Source organism: Lampetra fluviatilis, chromosome 2 (genome assembly GCF_964198595.1).
Source record: "Lampetra fluviatilis chromosome 2, kcLamFluv1.1, whole genome shotgun sequence".
NCBI classification, from domain to species: Eukaryota; Metazoa; Chordata; class Hyperoartia; order Petromyzontiformes; family Petromyzontidae; genus Lampetra; species Lampetra fluviatilis.
In genome coordinates, this window is record NC_136276.1 from 6,490,935 (window position 1) to 6,509,053 (window position 18,119).

At 45.8% G+C, this 18,119-nt stretch overlaps 1 protein-coding gene across 6 annotated transcripts in view; it reads left to right on the forward strand.

The window, feature by feature from the left end:
- LOC144940734 (integrin alpha-6-like) overlaps window positions 1–18,119 on the forward strand; it is a 41,436-nt gene that overhangs the window by 5,142 nt on the left and 18,175 nt on the right. For all 6 annotated transcript variants that reach the window (XM_078867117.1, XM_078867145.1, XM_078867153.1 and 3 more), the window contains exons 2-4: window positions 7,756–7,883; window positions 17,022–17,101; window positions 17,594–17,855. In XM_078867117.1, the coding sequence (XP_078723243.1) occupies window positions 7,756–7,883; window positions 17,022–17,101; window positions 17,594–17,855 (470 nt within the window). The remainder of the gene's footprint in view (window positions 1–7,755; window positions 7,884–17,021; window positions 17,102–17,593; window positions 17,856–18,119) is intronic.

An 18,119-nucleotide genomic window follows, 5' to 3' on the forward strand; every position in this document is an offset into this window, starting at 1 on the left:
GGCCACAAAGAATAGCTCAAGGAAGTGGCTTATAGTGTGGACATTTACAGTAGGCAAATGTTCGAAACGCATGTTTCATTTGAGCAAGAAATTACTTATTTGGTTAAAGACTTACAGTTCACAGGTTTGGGATGTGTACCAACATTAATTAAACAGTACTCTGGCAGCGAGGGTGGAATATTTAATTTTCCTTATAAGCTACCATTTTGTACGTGTGGTAAATAATAACGAATACTGTATCGGAATATGTCATGTAAATATTTAATGTCTTATTTGTAGCTTAATGTGTTTGATTGCATCAATTTATTTACGGTAGTTAAATTATGTAGTGCAACACATTCACTCTGATGTGGTGTCATTTATGTTTAAGTGAATTTTTTTTTAATGCACGTTGTATGAGTAATCGTCTATGACGAAATCACCTGAAATATGCCCATGAGATATTGGAATGTAAGCAGGGCTGAGCCTGGGCACTGCTTGGAATGGTGACCCCCATCCATAGCCAGTGTTATGGGCTGCGGGGTCATGCTTTGGGCAGAAAAGGGCAGTGGCAGCAAAATCCATTGCACTGAACTTCTATGCTTTCACCAACCCTGCACTGACCAGCATCGTCGTGAAACATAGTCAAATAACTTCCGGGACCCACAAGGCAATGCAAGGCCCTCATCTCGAAATGGAATAAACCACCAATATGGAATACCACCAAAAGGTTTAGGCACTGCTGGCTAGTAATGTGCATGCGATGCTAGGCAAGAGTTATGCATATGCTCTAATTTAGTGAAGGAGTGCTATATTTGGACAGTGCAGTGGTATTCCAACACACTGAGAATAGCTTCTTATTTGGAAAGAGGAAAGCAAGCGTAACACATTCATCCCGCCAATGGGGCTGCATATACCAAGTAACTTTACATTGGCTGTGGCTTGAGTCCCATAGAAATGTTTTCTGTGCCATGTATGCTTACAGGCAATTCTTATGCTTTTAATCCCGAACTCATTGGTGGGCTTTTTACAATTTGCACTCATTCTCCCCATTGTGCATATATAAGCAGTCCAGGCTCTTAGGGCCAGGTGGGTTGTGGGTTTGGTGTGCAAAGTTTGACTGTTGACTTTACTTCTTTTTAAAGGTTGTGTGCGGTGACTGTTACATTATATATATATTTGAACATTTTACATAAATGTCATCGTCTCTTTCAAAAAGGAATATGTAAATGTCAAGGGGGTTTGAATTTATAAAGAGACTTTTAATAATCCTCTAACCTAGGTCAGTACGATTTTGGTAAGAAATATGTTATAAATGGCATATAAGTTATACCAATTTTGCTGTTAGACGAATCATGTGATCAAAGATGGTGGCACAACTGCACATTGAAAGAGCTGCGAGCTGTTGTTATGTTTTTTCCTTTTAGGATGTAGAGACAAGTGAAGTGTATCGAGATGAAATATGGTCATGGCTATGAACTGTGGCAATATTGCAAATGTATGGAATGGCTGCAATTAGAATGTGACCATCTGTGGTGATGACGCCGTAAATGGTAATCAGTTGATGATTCACCTCCTGCCAAAAATGATCACATCGATAGGTGGATTTTCGACCACAGGTAGGAATCCATTACATATCAGCGGTCTTTGTGATAAGTGTGGAAACAGTTTAGTCAGTCATCAACGAAACAGTGGAATTACCAAATAAGTGTGTGCCGAGTTGTATGCCAAAATGTTATTGGACGATCATAAAGCAAACAGCATTCACATTTGCTGTACCTGATTGACCAGATGCATATGTGAAGAATATGCATTTTTCTATCAATGCAACCATTCCATCTTTTTGTAAATCTTGCGACAATTTGAACAACTATCTCCATATTCCAACAACACTCTTCAATACATGTTAATTGCATTTAAACCCTCAGGGAACAAATAATAGTAATTATTATTTCACTGTACAGGGAATTCTCTACTTACGAACGAGTTAGGTTCCAGAGGTCTGTTCGGAAGTCGATTTGTTCGTAAGTCCAACTTTACTCCTGTCGATTATAAACATGTTGTACTGCATGTACACTAAACACGGGGAATGGCTTTAAAAGTTGTATAATCACCTGTAGATGTAGATGCTACTGATTATTCATGTTCTGCAGATGTAGATTCCACCACCGCCATCTATTGCGCGGCGGTTGAACTTCCGAACAGGCGACTGGACATACGGACAAGTTTGATCGTATCTCTGAAAGTTTGTAAGTCGAATGCTCGTAAGTAGAGGAGTCGCTGTATTTCTTATATGCAGCTGTGTAAGGGCACTGGTATATTTGATGAAGTGACTAAATTTGTGAGAAAAACATATCGCACATGAGTATCAGGGTCATATCATATTCACAGGCACTTGTGGTAAGGACTTGCCAGCCTGTAAGGTTAGGTAAATATAGGAGCAGGGCAGCACGCCCTGTGAACAGGAGGTCTCCCAGGGTCGGTCCTGCGCATACAACTGTTAGTTTCATGCGATTTAAACACGAATACCATTTTCTATCGTGATATGCAGCACGTGTATCTCAAGTAAAACTCGAATTACCTGCACCGCGGTTGGTAGTTATCAGTAAATATGATTTCGTGAGGGGACAAAGTTAATCAATAATTTTCCGAATTTTTTCCTATATAATAAGTAATCATGTACTTGACTTTAAGCTTTCGTGACTGCAGGAATTCATATTCTTTGGATCTTTCGGTAAAGTCACGTAGATATTTTTTGTTATTTTCTTTGAACCTATCTCCGTGAGTGTACCGAAATACCCAAATAATATAATAATGTACTATCATGTTAATAAATACACACTTCAGAGGCATTTACCACTTCCAGTAATTGCAATGTTTTCTTTGCATATTAAAACCACACAGAGCACTGCCAATAATTAACTGTACTTTCTTGAGAAGGTTAAATGCATTTGGTGTGAACTTGTAATGAAGCTTTTTGAGATTGGGGCTATCACAATGCGAAACAAGACAAATAATTGTGATGTGTAAGAGCAACACCTTTGTTTTGATTAATAACCGCAGGCGTGACGACCTTCCAATGAAATTCAGTCCACGCTTGAGATTTTTTTTTTAATCCTCGATCGGTGTCCGTTTGTTTGAATACAGTTTTGTTCATTATTTATATAGCACCTACGATTGTTCTTATTTACCGTGTTGTTTTGAGCCAGACTGCTGCATTTTACGAAATGGAATGCTCGAAACGGTTGTAAAAATTGCATAACACTTTGAAGACGAGAGTGGGAGCTCATGGAAGGATGTTGCACACAGGGCGCGTGTTGTTCATTGTTTGAAGTAGCACAGAACTGAGGAATTCCGTGCGCGCCCTTTTACATGTCAGTCCAATCGTTTCAACATTTTACTAAAGGTGAGGTACACATATCTGAAGAATCCACAGAGGGAAAATTCTTGCCAAATGTATTTTTATATATATGTGTGTGTGTGCATTCAGTTTTTATATAATTGTATTGTGTTTTATTCCGCACATTATCGTTACTAATTAAATACTTATTGGCACTAACATGACCACCAGCCTTCCACTTCCCCCATAGCTAGGAGTTAATATTTGGTATCAGTTACAGTAACTGACTGTATAAACGTAATGAATTCCTATCTTTGGCATACATCATCAGTGCTAGCATGTGGCTGGCATTTGGGTTCGAGTTAACTTCATACTATATAGCCTTAAAAGACAAGAACATTTAGAAATCTGTATTTTCTACGAAATTCAGTGAAGCCATGAACTCATGGCTGATGGCAGCCAATATCACAATATCATCTAGGCAGCGTTAAAAACGCTGAAAAGATGACTAATTAACTATGTTTTTACCTGGATTGATTTAACCATCAAACAACATTTTGCCTGTGAAAGTCAGAAAATAATCAAAAGACTAAAAGGGTCAATGAAGTAATCATACTTTCCCTCCTAGAGAACTCAATATGTTTCCGCTGGGGGGGGGGGTAGCTATGTTTCCAGTGAAGTTTTGAGCAATGTGGGCGTGCGAAATCGTTACAAAAAGCCCACTAACACAGGAGCATGAAAGGCCGTTTCCAGCGAGATGACCTTTTTGCTGACCCCACGGTCGCGTCCTGACGTCGCAGCTAATGTGGGCTGGGTCACGTGGCAGATCGGACGCACTTGGTGATCTAAAGACGTTATTCCTGCCCGAAAATTAAGTTTCTGAGTGAATTTTGTTAAGCTTGCAGTCTCTTGACAATGTTTTTCTTCTGCTCATGTTAAATGTAAACACAGCTCAGTGTGTATGTTGCAATGTGATTAAAATAAATGTAACATTTTTAGACGCATGGCATACTATAGCCCTGTAAATATAATGGGGAGAATGGCATCACTCGAACAGATGTGTGTTGCATTAGTGCTGTATGATAATTATCAAAATGCATTGGCCACATGATGGACGACCAAGGAATGTACAGGTATTGTCCCTCAAACATACAATGCATGCATTATACCTGATTAGTTTCATTTGCATAATCTTCATGAGAAACGCTGCATCGTAGCCAGGCAGAAATGAACACACGACCATATTTACTCATAAAACGCTTCAAACTTATTTTTTTTTTAAGTAACAAGTAGTGGGTTTTAAATAAATGGATATTGATGCTGAGCTTGCTATACACGAGGAGTGTTGTTTGGAATATTTTAAAGGGGAATGCTTTGTTGAAGCTATAAATATACTGAGGATGAATGCAGTCCTTTCACATCGTCAGCCACTAAACTGAGAATCTTTGTCTATACCAATGGTCTCTAACTGCTAGACCGGCCTGTTAATGGTCCAGCCTTGAAATCACTATGCTCTTGTGTTTCCGAAGATTTATGGTGCTTTATAGTGTAGGCTTTCTCATTAAAACAATGTGATCCCGTCTTGAGGAGGGTTTTCAATCGAAGATGTAATTCAACAACTTAGCACTCGCCATGTCGAATATTCACACAAGCAGGATTTAGTTTCATTGTAATTTTAACATCGATCATCATCCACGATCTACCGACTGCTGGATGAAGGCCTCTTCAACTTTTCGTCAAATTTAAACAGTCGGGCATGCAACACGCCATCTAACTACTGGACATGAGCTGATCTCATCACTTCATCTCTTCAGTGATCATCCCCTCAGATGTGTTCTCTACTTTGGCTGCTACTGCATCGTTGGTTTCGACCACTGCCCATCACCCCTTCTCACAATGTGGCCTGCTGAAGCCCATCTACTTCACGTCAACGATGTCTGTAGTTTGCGTTTGTGCTTTTGATCGATGTGTTCTGATTGCTGTTTCTCAGTGTAATTCCAAGTGGTAACCTCTTCATACTTTTTTTTTATTTTATTTTTATTTTGTTCCATTTTGTTCTTCTTTGGTATCAGTAAAATGTTTTACTTATATTTGTTCACTGATCCACATGTGATCTCTCTGCATCTCAATATAATTCCAAGCATGGAGCGCTCTGCACACATTTCAGCTTTTGTTCGATTTTCTATTCTGATTCGCATGCCACTCATTGAAAACGTTCTTTTGTATTGGTTACATTACTTCTCACCATTATTAAGATCAATAATACAAAAGGATTGCTCTTGCTTGCTTTATTCAAACTTGTTTTATTCATGACATTGGACATTGACGAGCTGACATTGAGAATTGAGAAATGAAATTGACTTAATTAGAACAGACACATTTCATATTGTCAAAGACGTCTTTGTCCTCAGCAAATTCTGCACAGGAATTGATCATAGGCTGGTGCGATGTATGTTGCAGTTCAACATAGCCAAAGATATGACAAAGATAATTGCAGAAAGAAGCAAGATAGTTTAAAATGACTATTTAAAAGCATACAAAAAGTTTTGAATTTGCAATACAAAAATGGTTTTCATTCTCTCTCTCCATATATATGACCGAAACAATAACGTAAAGTGTCATACAGAGCCATGGCTATTAATATAACCGTAGCTGCAGAATATGTAGTGGTCAATGATACCACTATATACAAAGGAAGCCAACAGAAGTGGATTGTAGAGCACCATATGTCCCGTGAGGCGTGCGGGCTTCACAAGACGGACGGTGGCAGACGACCAATGCTGCTTTCAAAGTTACGGACTGCCTCAAAAAGGCTGAGTACTCTCACTCACTTTATGCAGCCACAGCACGGGCCGGCCCTTTGTGCTGCACGTGCCCTTTGCTGCACTGGAATATTGACCTTTTCATAGCGATGTTTTCAGATGTACGTTAAAACTATTTTTTTTTATATTCCTGAAACGTTTTTGTTTTGCCCTTTCACTGTTGCTCACCGACTAAAGTCCGTTTGTTCTAGAAACGAGTTTTGACTCAAAAATTGCAACGTTCTATATTTTTAAAAAAAATTGCTTGAATAGAAACATTGTGGAAATTACCCTTATGAAAAAGCATCGAAATATCAATGACGGCCATATTTTGCAACATTGAAACATTGCGTTTCAGTTTAATCATGGCTGTCTGGCTTACACTGTAAGCCACTGTCCAGTAAAATACATGTCAATGCATCGCAGAGAATTTCCAGCATGAACCAAAAGTTATAATTTAGAGTGTGATTCTCCAATGACTGCAGCATTATTATTATTATTTGATAGAATGGAACAACGGTACCTGGGAAAATGATTATGCTACCTCTACAGCAAAGTACTGTACCAGCAGTATGCGTTAAGCATAACAGTAATATTAACATTGGCAAACTTAACTATAGATCAATCAGTGTTACAATTAGCAGTGTTTTCAGCATGCCAGAAATCGCACTGGACAAGAGAACGATTCACCTTTGTTGATGTCTGATCCTCACAGACCTGGTCCAGCACTCTGGGGTAATTTGATTCACTGCTACCTCAATAAATAAATGTCCTTGTCAATACAGTACAGTGTTGCTCAATACTGACTACATGCTCGCCTTGTAAATGTAATTGCGTGGCTGATCTGTGGGTGTACTGATGCTTGCATGTGGGTACTGTATTGGAAGATGTAAAACGAGCAATTGTGCTTGTTTAGTCAACGCCAATTCATGCATTTATATTTGTGTGCCAGAATTTGTTTTATTCTTGTATCTCCTACCATTGAACATGTATCCCTCTAACTGAGCGATGACAGGATAGGGATGTAATGAACATACATTTGGTGGAGGTTTTATTGGCAAAACAATGCGACCAGTAATGTTTCATTGATTCTAATTACACTGTGGTATGATGTGGAAATGACAATTCGTAGCAGCTTAAAAATATTGAAATGTTGCTTTGATGGAACCTTGTGCATGGTTAGCGAGCCGGGATGTGACTGGTGACCCAGCAAATCTTTCTTGAATGCAAACGGCATTCAAATGATTAAGTACCCATACCATGAGTGGATGTCATCATTTACTGAGAAATAAATTAAATACAGAATCGCTTCTGCAATAATATACCTGCATCATCGTTAACATTACCTGATTGTTAATCAACATCCCTAGTCGTCTGCGACAAAGATTAAGATACTAGACTGTTTCAACAAGCATTTCTGAAATGACGAGGTGATCTTTATGCCTTAATTTACATGAATAAATACTGTAACCAACATCGTGGCCTTCCAATAGAAAGGAGTTAATTTAAAGGCACACAAAAGCGCGTTTGCTATAACGTATCGCTACAGATTGTCATACCTACTACGTTAATATAAATTATTCCTACCTGTTCCTCACTTATGAAACCGTTTTTGTTTTTTGTTTTTGTATACAGGTTACTGGTGGGAGCTCCGAGAGCAAAGGCCCTTCCCAATCAGCACGCCAACCGTACCGGCGGGGTCTACCAGTGTCCCTTCACCACCAACACCGACGACTGCCAGAGGATCATCTTCGACAATGACGGTAGGGAAATGGCGTCCCGTTTTACGCACCCGGTTGAAAAACGTCCTCCTACGGGGCAGATCGGCGTGCCACTTTCGTTCATCGGATTCAGTTTTTTAAATCCTTTATATTAAGTTCACTTGCTTGCTTGCTTGCGCGCTTATGACCGTGCAAATCTTTCGGTCGTTTTTTAACCCACTTCTCGTGGTCCAATCGAGCTGACATTTTGCACACAGACTCGTTGTGCGTGACAATTTATTTTCGTGAAAATTTTTTTCCAAAATTTTCAACATTTTAGGAAAAAAAAAATTATTATATTTAATTACCAATTGCTTAATGGTGGCAGGCAATCATCTGACCCATAGGTAGCAGTCATTTCAAGCCAGAGGACGAGAGGACTCTAGCCGCCCGTTTCAAAGACCAATGTGGGCTGGGTTGTGGCCCATTGAACACGTACTGTAATTTATTGTTTTGCTCTTTGTAAGAAACTGAAAACACAGCAAGGTCCTCCTGTCATGGAATGTAATGTAAACCAATCGAAAGCAAACAACAATAAACGTGTGCCTATTTTAAAATCCTTTATATTAAGTTCACTTGCTTGCTTGCTTGCGCGCTTACGACCGTGCAAATCTTTCGGTCGTTTTTTAACCCACTTCCCGTGATCCAATCGAGCTGACATTTTGCACACAGACTCGTTGTGCGTGACAATTTATTTTCCTGAAAAAAATATTTCCAAAATTTTCCACTTTTTAGGAATTTTTTTTTTCATATTTAATTTAAAATACCAATGTGATAAAAATGAAACTCTTACTCAAGAAAAACAGAAATGAATAATAAAATAAAACCCATGCCACGCATATAAAGGATTTATAGTGAAAAACTTTGTTTTTACGGGTTAATTTTTTCCCACCCGATCTCGCTCCTTCCTTTATTCCATCGTTTTCATCCCAGTCCCATAATGGAACGAAGGCTTAAAGTTGCACGAAGAAGTTTGAATCGGTGGATTGATGCTTACAAACTACACTGAGGTATAGAAGGAGGGGCTCATGCATCAGGGAACAATTGACAATGAGAGACACTTGTTCAGGAACGTTTGTAAAATTTGGGCAGAGCACATTACGAGAAGGAATTATAGCCGATGGATGAGGCTAGCAATGGAATGACAGCCTATGGATAGGACTCACCCAAGAGGGTGACAACTGTGATCAGATCAGCTTGTGTGGAGGAGTGGGGTTTGTGGTGGCATTGCAGGACTGTGTGGAATGCTGACACTGTGGGGCAGAGTTTATCCGGTAATGGATTGACTATAGTGATGATGATGACTGCAAAGCAATCTCACGTTCATGTTAACATGCCTTTGTGATTTTTTAAATTCCAATGTATGTGTAATGCGGGCGTAAGCGACCTTCCGGATGTGACGTCACGGGGGGTGGAGTCATGTGACGTGGGTGGAAGGTTCGGGTCCTTAAGCGGGTAAACCGGAAGGGGAAGTCAGTCGGGGTGTGAGCGGAAAAGAGTGAGGCCACGCGGGCGGGTGAGAAGAGGGGGGGCACCGACGGCTATCGGGAGCCAACCCCGAAGACAAGAGGAAGCTGCGGAGTGGTGTGCAGCTGCAGAGGAGACAGCCAGAAGGGCTGCGGGTTAGAGGCAGCGGTGTGGCTGCCAGGAGGAGCTGCGGAGAGAGAGAGAGACAGCACGAGGCTGCCAGGAGGCGGCGTTCAGGAAGGAGTTGCAGCGAATACAGCCAAGGGGGGCTGTGTGAGAGAAACAGCAGCGGGGCTGCTGTTGTGGATCGGGCCGACATTGGAGTCAGCACCGTGGAGAAGCTACAGAGTAAAGACAGCCGTGTGGGTGTACAGCACGAACCGAATAAAGGACACTGAGCCAGACATCGTGGTCCAGTCGTTTATTACACTGGTGTCGGAAGTGCAACGGCATGTCGAAACAAGTGAGGAAGAAAGTTAATCCGGCGCCTGCATCGGCTTCTTTGTCCGACGACGACGAACTCCCTCCAACCTCGGATCCTGTTGGGGTGGTGGAGGAGAGCCCGGCTGAGGCGACCACGGGAACGGGAGTGGAGGATGTTGGCGCGGTGGCGGGTCCGTCGACATCATCAGACGCGGATCAACGATGGCAAGCGATGGCGGTACAACTGGAGGCACTTAAGGACGTCCTGGCGCATCTATGCCATCTCGTCGCGCCAGGGACGATGGATGATGCAATTGGTGCTCCGCGGGCCGCCACGTTGCCTGTCCTGCCGCCGCCATTGCCCACGCGGCAAGAGGCCGCCATTTTGCGCGCTCCGTGGCGCCAAACCGCCATCTTGGCCACGCCGCGGGCCGACGCCATTTTGAATTTGCCATCACAACCACCACCATTGGAAGACGGCGGGAAGAGGAGTCGGAGTCGCCACCTTACAACGGTTAAAGAATTTTCCGTCGGTGGGGACTGGAGCGCGTTCGCCTGCCGCTTCTTGGCGGCGGTACGCACAGCAAGATGGACCGATGCGGAGGCTTTGGAGGTGTTGCCGACTCTCCTGGACGACGAATCTGTCCGATTCTTCCGTTCCATAACGACCGATAAGAAGGCAACTTTATGTGGTGTTTTTCAAGAAATGGCCGATGCTTATGAGCCACCAGATGATGCGCATCGGCGATTCGCTCAACGACAACGAGCACCAGAGGAGTCGCCCGTGGCGTTCAGGGGTGCGGTGCTGGAGCTGGCCATGGCAGCTTATCCTGAGACGCCACAGGACCTGCTCGAGCCTCTCATATTAGGGAAAATGTTGGAGCTGTCTCGGGATCTAGGGATCCCCATGCCTGTGTGTGGGCATGAGAAGCTAACTTCCCGGACGGCTGCTAAGTGTCTCGATGCGCAATTCAACCTCCGTCGCTGGAAACAAGTGACGGCGTGGACGGGGGGGCCCGTCAAAGAAGGGGATGCGCTGGGGTGGAACCCTGCGCAGGCTGTCTATGTTCCGGATGACCGGGGCCCTCAACAACTGACGGCCGCCTCCGCTCCATGGACGGGACGCGGCGGGCCGAGACCGCGCGCGGCGCTACCAGAACGGGGCCGTCAGGAGGCGAGGCCTGCGCTTCGGCGCAACGAGGCCGAATGTTTCCGCTGCGGGCGTAGGGGCCACTACGCCAGAGACTGCTGGGCCCGCTTCCCGGCTCCGCCGCAGCAGGAGGCCTCGGCACCGGTCAAGTCGGCTAAAGATCCTCCGAAACAGGCCGGCCGTGACATTGCGGGGGACGAGGGGCCCTGCTCGGAGGACGCCTGCCAGGTCTGCGGGACCTTCGAGCCCTGCGGCCCTTCCGACCCAGCTGCGGGCACGGTCACAGGACAAGCCCAAGACTAACTCTTTAGGGACACGGGACGGCGATGGACTTCCAGCTGCGACAGGGGGATTACCCCCTGTCATTCCTCGACTTTCATCGCGTTCCCGTTCTGCGAGTGGGCCGCCGACCGTCCGGGACGGGCCGGCGACCCGCACACGTTCCAAATCGCTTACGTTTCGTTGATTGTTGCTGTCTTGTTATTTTTTTCTTACAGTTGTATTTATTGCATGCTTTTTGTACGTTCGTTGATGTTAATTGCGTTGTTGTTGTTGTTCTTGCTGTTACATTGTATGCTTAGTGTCCTTTAGGGGGGGAAGCTCGGTTCGCCGCATTACGATTTGCTATTGGTCAGCCGAGGTCGGCTGGGATTTTTCTACGGGGGAGGGTGGTGTAATGCGGGCGTAAGCGACCTTCCGGATGTGACGTCACGGGGGGTGGAGTCATGTGACGTGGGTGGAAGGTTCGGGTCCTTAAGCGGGTAAACCGGAAGGGGAAGTCAGTCGGGGTGTGAGCGGAAAAGAGTGAGGCCACGCGGGCGGGTGAGAAGAGGGGGGGCACCGACGGCTATCGGGAGCCAACCCCGAAGACAAGAGGAAGCTGCGGAGTGGTGTGCAGCTGCAGAGGAGACAGCCAGAAGGGCTGCGGGTTAGAGGCAGCGGTGTGGCTGCCAGGAGGAGCTGCGGAGAGAGAGAGAGACAGCACGAGGCTGCCAGGAGGCGGCGTTCAGGAAGGAGTTGCAGCGAATACAGCCAAGGGGGGCTGTGTGAGAGAAACAGCAGCGGGGCTGCTGTTGTGGATCGGGCCGACATTGGAGTCAGCACCGTGGAGAAGCTACAGAGTAAAGACAGCCGTGTGGGTGTACAGCACGAACCGAATAAAGGACACTGAGCCAGACATCGTGGTCCAGTCGTTTATTACACTGGTGTCGGAAGTGCAACGGCATGTCGAAACAAGTGAGGAAGAAAGTTAATCCGGCGCCTGCATCGGCTTCTTTGTCCGACGACGACGAACTCCCTCCAACCTCGGATCCTGTTGGGGTGGTGGAGGAGAGCCCGGCTGAGGCGACCACGGGAACGGGAGTGGAGGATGTTGGCGCGGTGGCGGGTCCGTCGACATCATCAGACGCGGATCAACGATGGCAAGCGATGGCGGTACAACTGGAGGCACTTAAGGACGTCCTGGCGCATCTATGCCATCTCGTCGCGCCAGGGACGATGGATGATGCAATTGGTGCTCCGCGGGCCGCCACGTTGCCTGTCCTGCCGCCGCCATTGCCCACGCGGCAAGAGGCCGCCATTTTGCGCGCTCCGTGGCGCCAAACCGCCATCTTGGCCACGCCGCGGGCCGACGCCATTTTGAATTTGCCATCACAACCACCACCATTGGAAGACGGCGGGAAGAGGAGTCGGAGTCGCCACCTTACAACGGTTAAAGAATTTTCCGTCGGTGGAGACTGGAGCGCGTTCGCCTGCCGCTTCTTGGCGGCGGTACGCACAGCAAGATGGACCGATGCGGAGGCTTTGGAGGTGTTGCCGACTCTCCTGGACGACGAATCTGTCCGATTCTTCCGTTCCATAACGACCGATAAGAAGGCAACTTTATGTGGTGTTTTTCAAGAAATGGCCGATGCTTATGAGCCACCAGATGATGCGCATCGGCGATTCGCTCAACGACAACGAGCACCAGAGGAGTCGCCCGTGGCGTTCAGGGGTGCGGTGCTGGAGCTGGCCATGGCAGCTTATCCTGAGACGCCACAGGACCTGCTCGAGCCTCTCATATTAGGGAAAATGTTGGAGCTGTCTCGGGATCTAGGGATCCCCATGCCTGTGTGTGGGCATGAGAAGCTAACTTCCCGGACGGCTGCTAAGTGTCTCGATGCGCAATTCAACCTCCGTCGCTGGAAACAAGTGACGGCGTGGACGGGGGGGCCCGTCAAAGAAGGGGATGCGCTGGGGTGGAACCCTGCGCAGGCTGTCTATGTTCCGGATGACCGGGGCCCTCAACAACTGACGGCCGCCTCCGCTCCATGGACGGGACGCGGCGGGCCGAGACCGCGCGCGGCGCTACCAGAACGGGGCCGTCAGGAGGCGAGGCCTGCGCTTCGGCGCAACGAGGCCGAATGTTTCCGCTGCGGGCGTAGGGGCCACTACGCCAGAGACTGCTGGGCCCGCTTCCCGGCTCCGCCGCAGCAGGAGGCCTCGGCACCGGTCAAGTCGGCTAAAGATCCTCCGAAACAGGCCGGCCGTGACATTGCGGGGGACGAGGGGCCCTGCTCGGAGGACGCCTGCCAGGTCTGCGGGACCTTCGAGCCCTGCGGCCCTTCCGACCCAGCTGCGGGCACGGTCACAGGACAAGCCCAAGACTAACTCTTTAGGGACACGGGACGGCGATGGACTTCCAGCTGCGACAGGGGGATTACCCCCTGTCATTCCTCGACTTTCATCGCGTTCCCGTTCTGCGAGTGGGCCGCCGACCGTCCGGGACGGGCCGGCGACCCGCACACGTTCCAAATCGCTTACGTTTCGTTGATTGTTGCTGTCTTGTTATTTTTTTCTTACAGTTGTATTTATTGCATGCTTTTTGTACGTTCGTTGATGTTAATTGCGTTGTTGTTGTTGTTCTTGCTGTTACATTGTATGCTTAGTGTCCTTTAGGGGGGGAAGCTCGGTTCGCCGCATTACGATTTGCTATTGGTCAGCCGAGGTCGGCTGGGATTTTTCTACGGGGGAGGGTGGTGTAATGCGGGCGTAAGCGACCTTCCGGATGTGACGTCACGGGGGGTGGAGTCATGTGACGTGGGTGGAAGGTTCGGGTCCTTAAGCGGGTAAACCGGAAGGGGAAGTCAGTCGGGGTGTGAGCGGAAAAGAGTGAGGCCACGCGGGCGGGTGAGAAGAGGGGGGGCACCGACGGCTATCGGGAGCCAACCCCGAAGACAAGAGGAAGCTGCGGAGTGGTGTGCAGCTGCAGAGGAGACAGCCAGAAGGGCTGCGGGTTAGAGGCAGCGGTGTGGCTGCCAGGAGGAGCTGCGGAGAGAGAGAGAGACAGCACGAGGCTGCCAGGAGGCGGCGTTCAGGAAGGAGTTGCAGCGAGTACAGCCAAGGGGGGCTGTGTGAGAGAAACAGCAGCGGGGCTGCTGTTGTGGATCGGGCCGACATTGGAGTCAGCACCGTGGAGAAGCTACAGAGTAAAGACAGCCGTGTGGGTGTACAGCACGAACCGAATAAAGGACACTGAGCCAGACATCGTGGTCCAGTCGTTTATTACATATGTATAACAAGTAGAACAAAAAAATGTTGCTTGCACTCATTCTGGATTACCCAATCTTCAAATGTTAACCAGTCAGGCCAGTTTGTGTCTTTAAAATCAGTGGCTGAGTGCTGTCAGGTGACCAGCTTGAATAATCCCATGTGACCCAATTACCTGGGTCACTGCACGGCAAACCCTTGCGGCTGCTGGTGTTTGCCGTAGCTCCTTCAGTGTCCTTAGATTTCTACCTCCTTTCTAGTGCTCTTGGCTGATAATGATCATTTATAAACATCATAAGCCTGTTTATTACAATGTTTTTAAGGTATTTATAAATTCATCATCCTTAAATGCAGTCGAAAAAAGTTATAATGGCACAGAAATACAAAATATGATGTAATTCTCCATTGTATTTATCTAATGCATTGTACAGTCTTGGCATAGGCTTTATTTATGAAATACATTTTTGGATATTGTACAGTTCCAGTGTATTACTTGTGCTAGCATTTTCTGTCATACATAAGCTGAGTCTGGTATCTCAGGGTGAACATTATGTCCTCTGTGTTATGGAAACACGGATGTTACATTATAGTGTTATCTCCTTTCCTTTCACGCGAATGCCTTTTGGATGTGTCATTACAGGAATTCAGAATGTCACAAACTGCCCTTGATCTGTATCATTGTACATGGGGGGAGGGGTGGAGCAGTAGTCAGTGCACTGTGCTATGAAATCAGTGACCTGAGTTCGATTTCTTGTCATGGCTAACCGGTCCGGGGCCTGGCCCTTCATCAACCATCACTGACCAGCATGGTCAAGTATGGTCGAACAACCCCCGATGAATGACACAGCATGGGGAGGTCATCAACCAACCGTGGGTTGATAAATGATTGTAATTATCATTTAATTGAAAGTAACTTAATTCTGTTTTTTGTTCTAAAAAAATCACTGCTTACCTCCAGATATCACGTACCAAAAAAAAAAATCTACATTGATTTTCATGAGTTTGGATATTTGGTGCTGGGCTGTAACTGAGTAAAGACCCAACAGAATATCCCTGGCTTAGATATTTCACGAAGCCTATGGGCTTATATTCCGTACGAACCATAGAAGATGTGGATACTTGCAGCACAAAGGTCAAATTAAAAACTCTCCAGTGTGTGTCTGTGGTCACCCAGAACGGAACCATGGAAGATTTAACGACTCAATGCCCGGTTGACAAACATAAAAGAGACATCACAGCCATACACCCAGCTAATCCTGATGCAATTATCTGGCTCAACCACCTCAATGTATAACATTATACACCTCAATATATAACATTCTAACAATGTATAACAATTTCGATTTAAAGCTTTCGTGACTGCAGGGATTCATCTTCTTGGTTCTTTCGGTAAAGTCACGTAGAATGGAAATAATAAAATAATAAAATTTTTACATAATAACAATGTCACAAAAATGTTATAACTGTGTTGTAACGTTATAACAATTATAACAAGAAACATAACAATGTATAACATTAAACACCTCAACATTATTACACCTCATTATACACTTCAATATATAACGTGATAGTTGTTGCTTGACATTAACATCAGCCGTGCGAAGAAGAAGAAGACGAGTAAAATGTCCAGCGTTCTTTCTACGCCATTTCAAATGTTTTGGACAAAGGCCTCAGTGGTCGGCGTCTACACTCGGGCACTGCAGCCCTCCTCATGGGGGATGGGGCCTAGGCAGGGGTAGGAAACAAAGGCCCTCTTGGCCTTGCCATGGGACCCAGCAGGGAATTTTAATCAGCACACTGGGGTCAATGGAGTGTCACTGATAAGGGTTACGGACACTGCTGCTCATCCGCCGATAAGTGTTCACACGTACAATGACCTGCTCTCTTGAATTCAATAAAATATTTGGGAAAAAGAATATTGAAAGGGTCGTGCTCATATTTTCCTTCCAATCGTTACATTTTTTTTTGCTATGTTTAATAAAACATTTAATTAAAAAGTTTTAACGAGAAAATGTAATTAATTCATAAAATCATATACATCTTCATTGCCCAAAGCAAGTGATTTTAATGTGCAAGTGCACACGCTATCTTTAAATTATACTATTAAGAGTAGATTATTATTGCAGCCACGTTGTCAGTCAGCTGCGCTATGCCGTGGGCAGCAGAGGGCAGTGTAGTAAAATTAACTGTTGTACGGTATTTATATGCTCCCTACTTTTACCAATCCACACTGAACAGCCTGGTGAAATATGGTCAAACAGCTCCCACGACGTGCACAGCGTGGAGAGGTCCTCATTCAACAGTGGTATCACAAACTGGACTGTGCATGTACATACACATTTCAGCACTCGTATGCCAGTTTTAACTGATCACTATCTCATTCTTAGTACGATAGATGTTGTGCATACATACATACATATGTACTGTCTTTTAAAATAACTGCCCATTTATAATGAAGAAAGGGTATGGACCAGCCTGCAAAGACACTGATTTCAGGAGCTTTGCTCGACCAATTTGCTCCGCTGCTCATCCCGCTTTATTTCTGGGTGTTTTGTCGCTTTTTTGGTTCCCAGCTGATCCGATGATTGAAAGCAAACAAGACCAGTGGATGGGTGTCACCGTGAAGAGTCAGGGGCCTGGAGGGAAAGTGCTGGTAAGCACTGTTCTGCCCGAACACATCCTCAGAATGATCATATTAAAGCTGACTCGTACACATTGTTCGTTATATGGTGTACATCAGAATACAATTTATGTATGCAGAGAGTAACATTTTATATTAAAATTATCCTGTTGTGTACAGATACAAATGTAGCATAGTGATGGAGCATAACTTCATTTCCATACAGAATTTAGGAAGTTTTTTTTTTCCCCCTGGCAAGTGTATGTGAATGAATTAATATCTGATTATAGAGTGTGAGTGGTATCTCATTGAATGCCTGGATTTTCTCCAGACACTCCCACTTTCTCCCACAAATATACCTTCAACAAAGAATGTACTGTATGCCAAAACTTCCCAAGCGTAGAATTGGTGTGGCATCCCAAAGCGGTGCCCTCTTGACAAATTCTTGTCACTTGATAAATGACGATTCGTTGTTTGTTGTTGTTGTTGTTGTTGCTGTGTGCCGTCTCGTGTTGCGGCCTCTAGGCTTGCGCGCACCGCTATGAGACGCGACGCTTTGTGGGGCAGCCCGAGGAAACGCGGGGCATGATCGGTCGCTGCTACGTGCTCAGCCAGGACCTCATGATGAACGAGCAGGATGAGATGGATGGAGGGAGCTGGCAGTTTTGTGCCGGCAGGCCTGATAGCCACGAACAGTTTGGAGTCTGCCAGCAGGGCCTCGATGCTGGCTTCACACGTGACTTCCACTACATCTACTTTGGGGCTCCCGGCGCCTACAACTGGAAAGGTACTGGGCCCCCGTGAGGGAACGGTGAATAAAAAGCACACGTCTAGGCTACTGATGTGCACATTTCAAACTTGTGATTGTAGAGGTTTAGAATCAAGGGAAAACACAGAGCCATCTTGTGAAATTACATGTATTTTTTGGAAACCCAAGTTTTATGTCCCTGGTTGGGTACAGCAGAGATGGCTTGCGTTGTTATCCTACCTGTGTAATTAACAAAAAAAAAACGAGGGTATTTCTCCAACTAACCGCCAAATAAGCCTATAA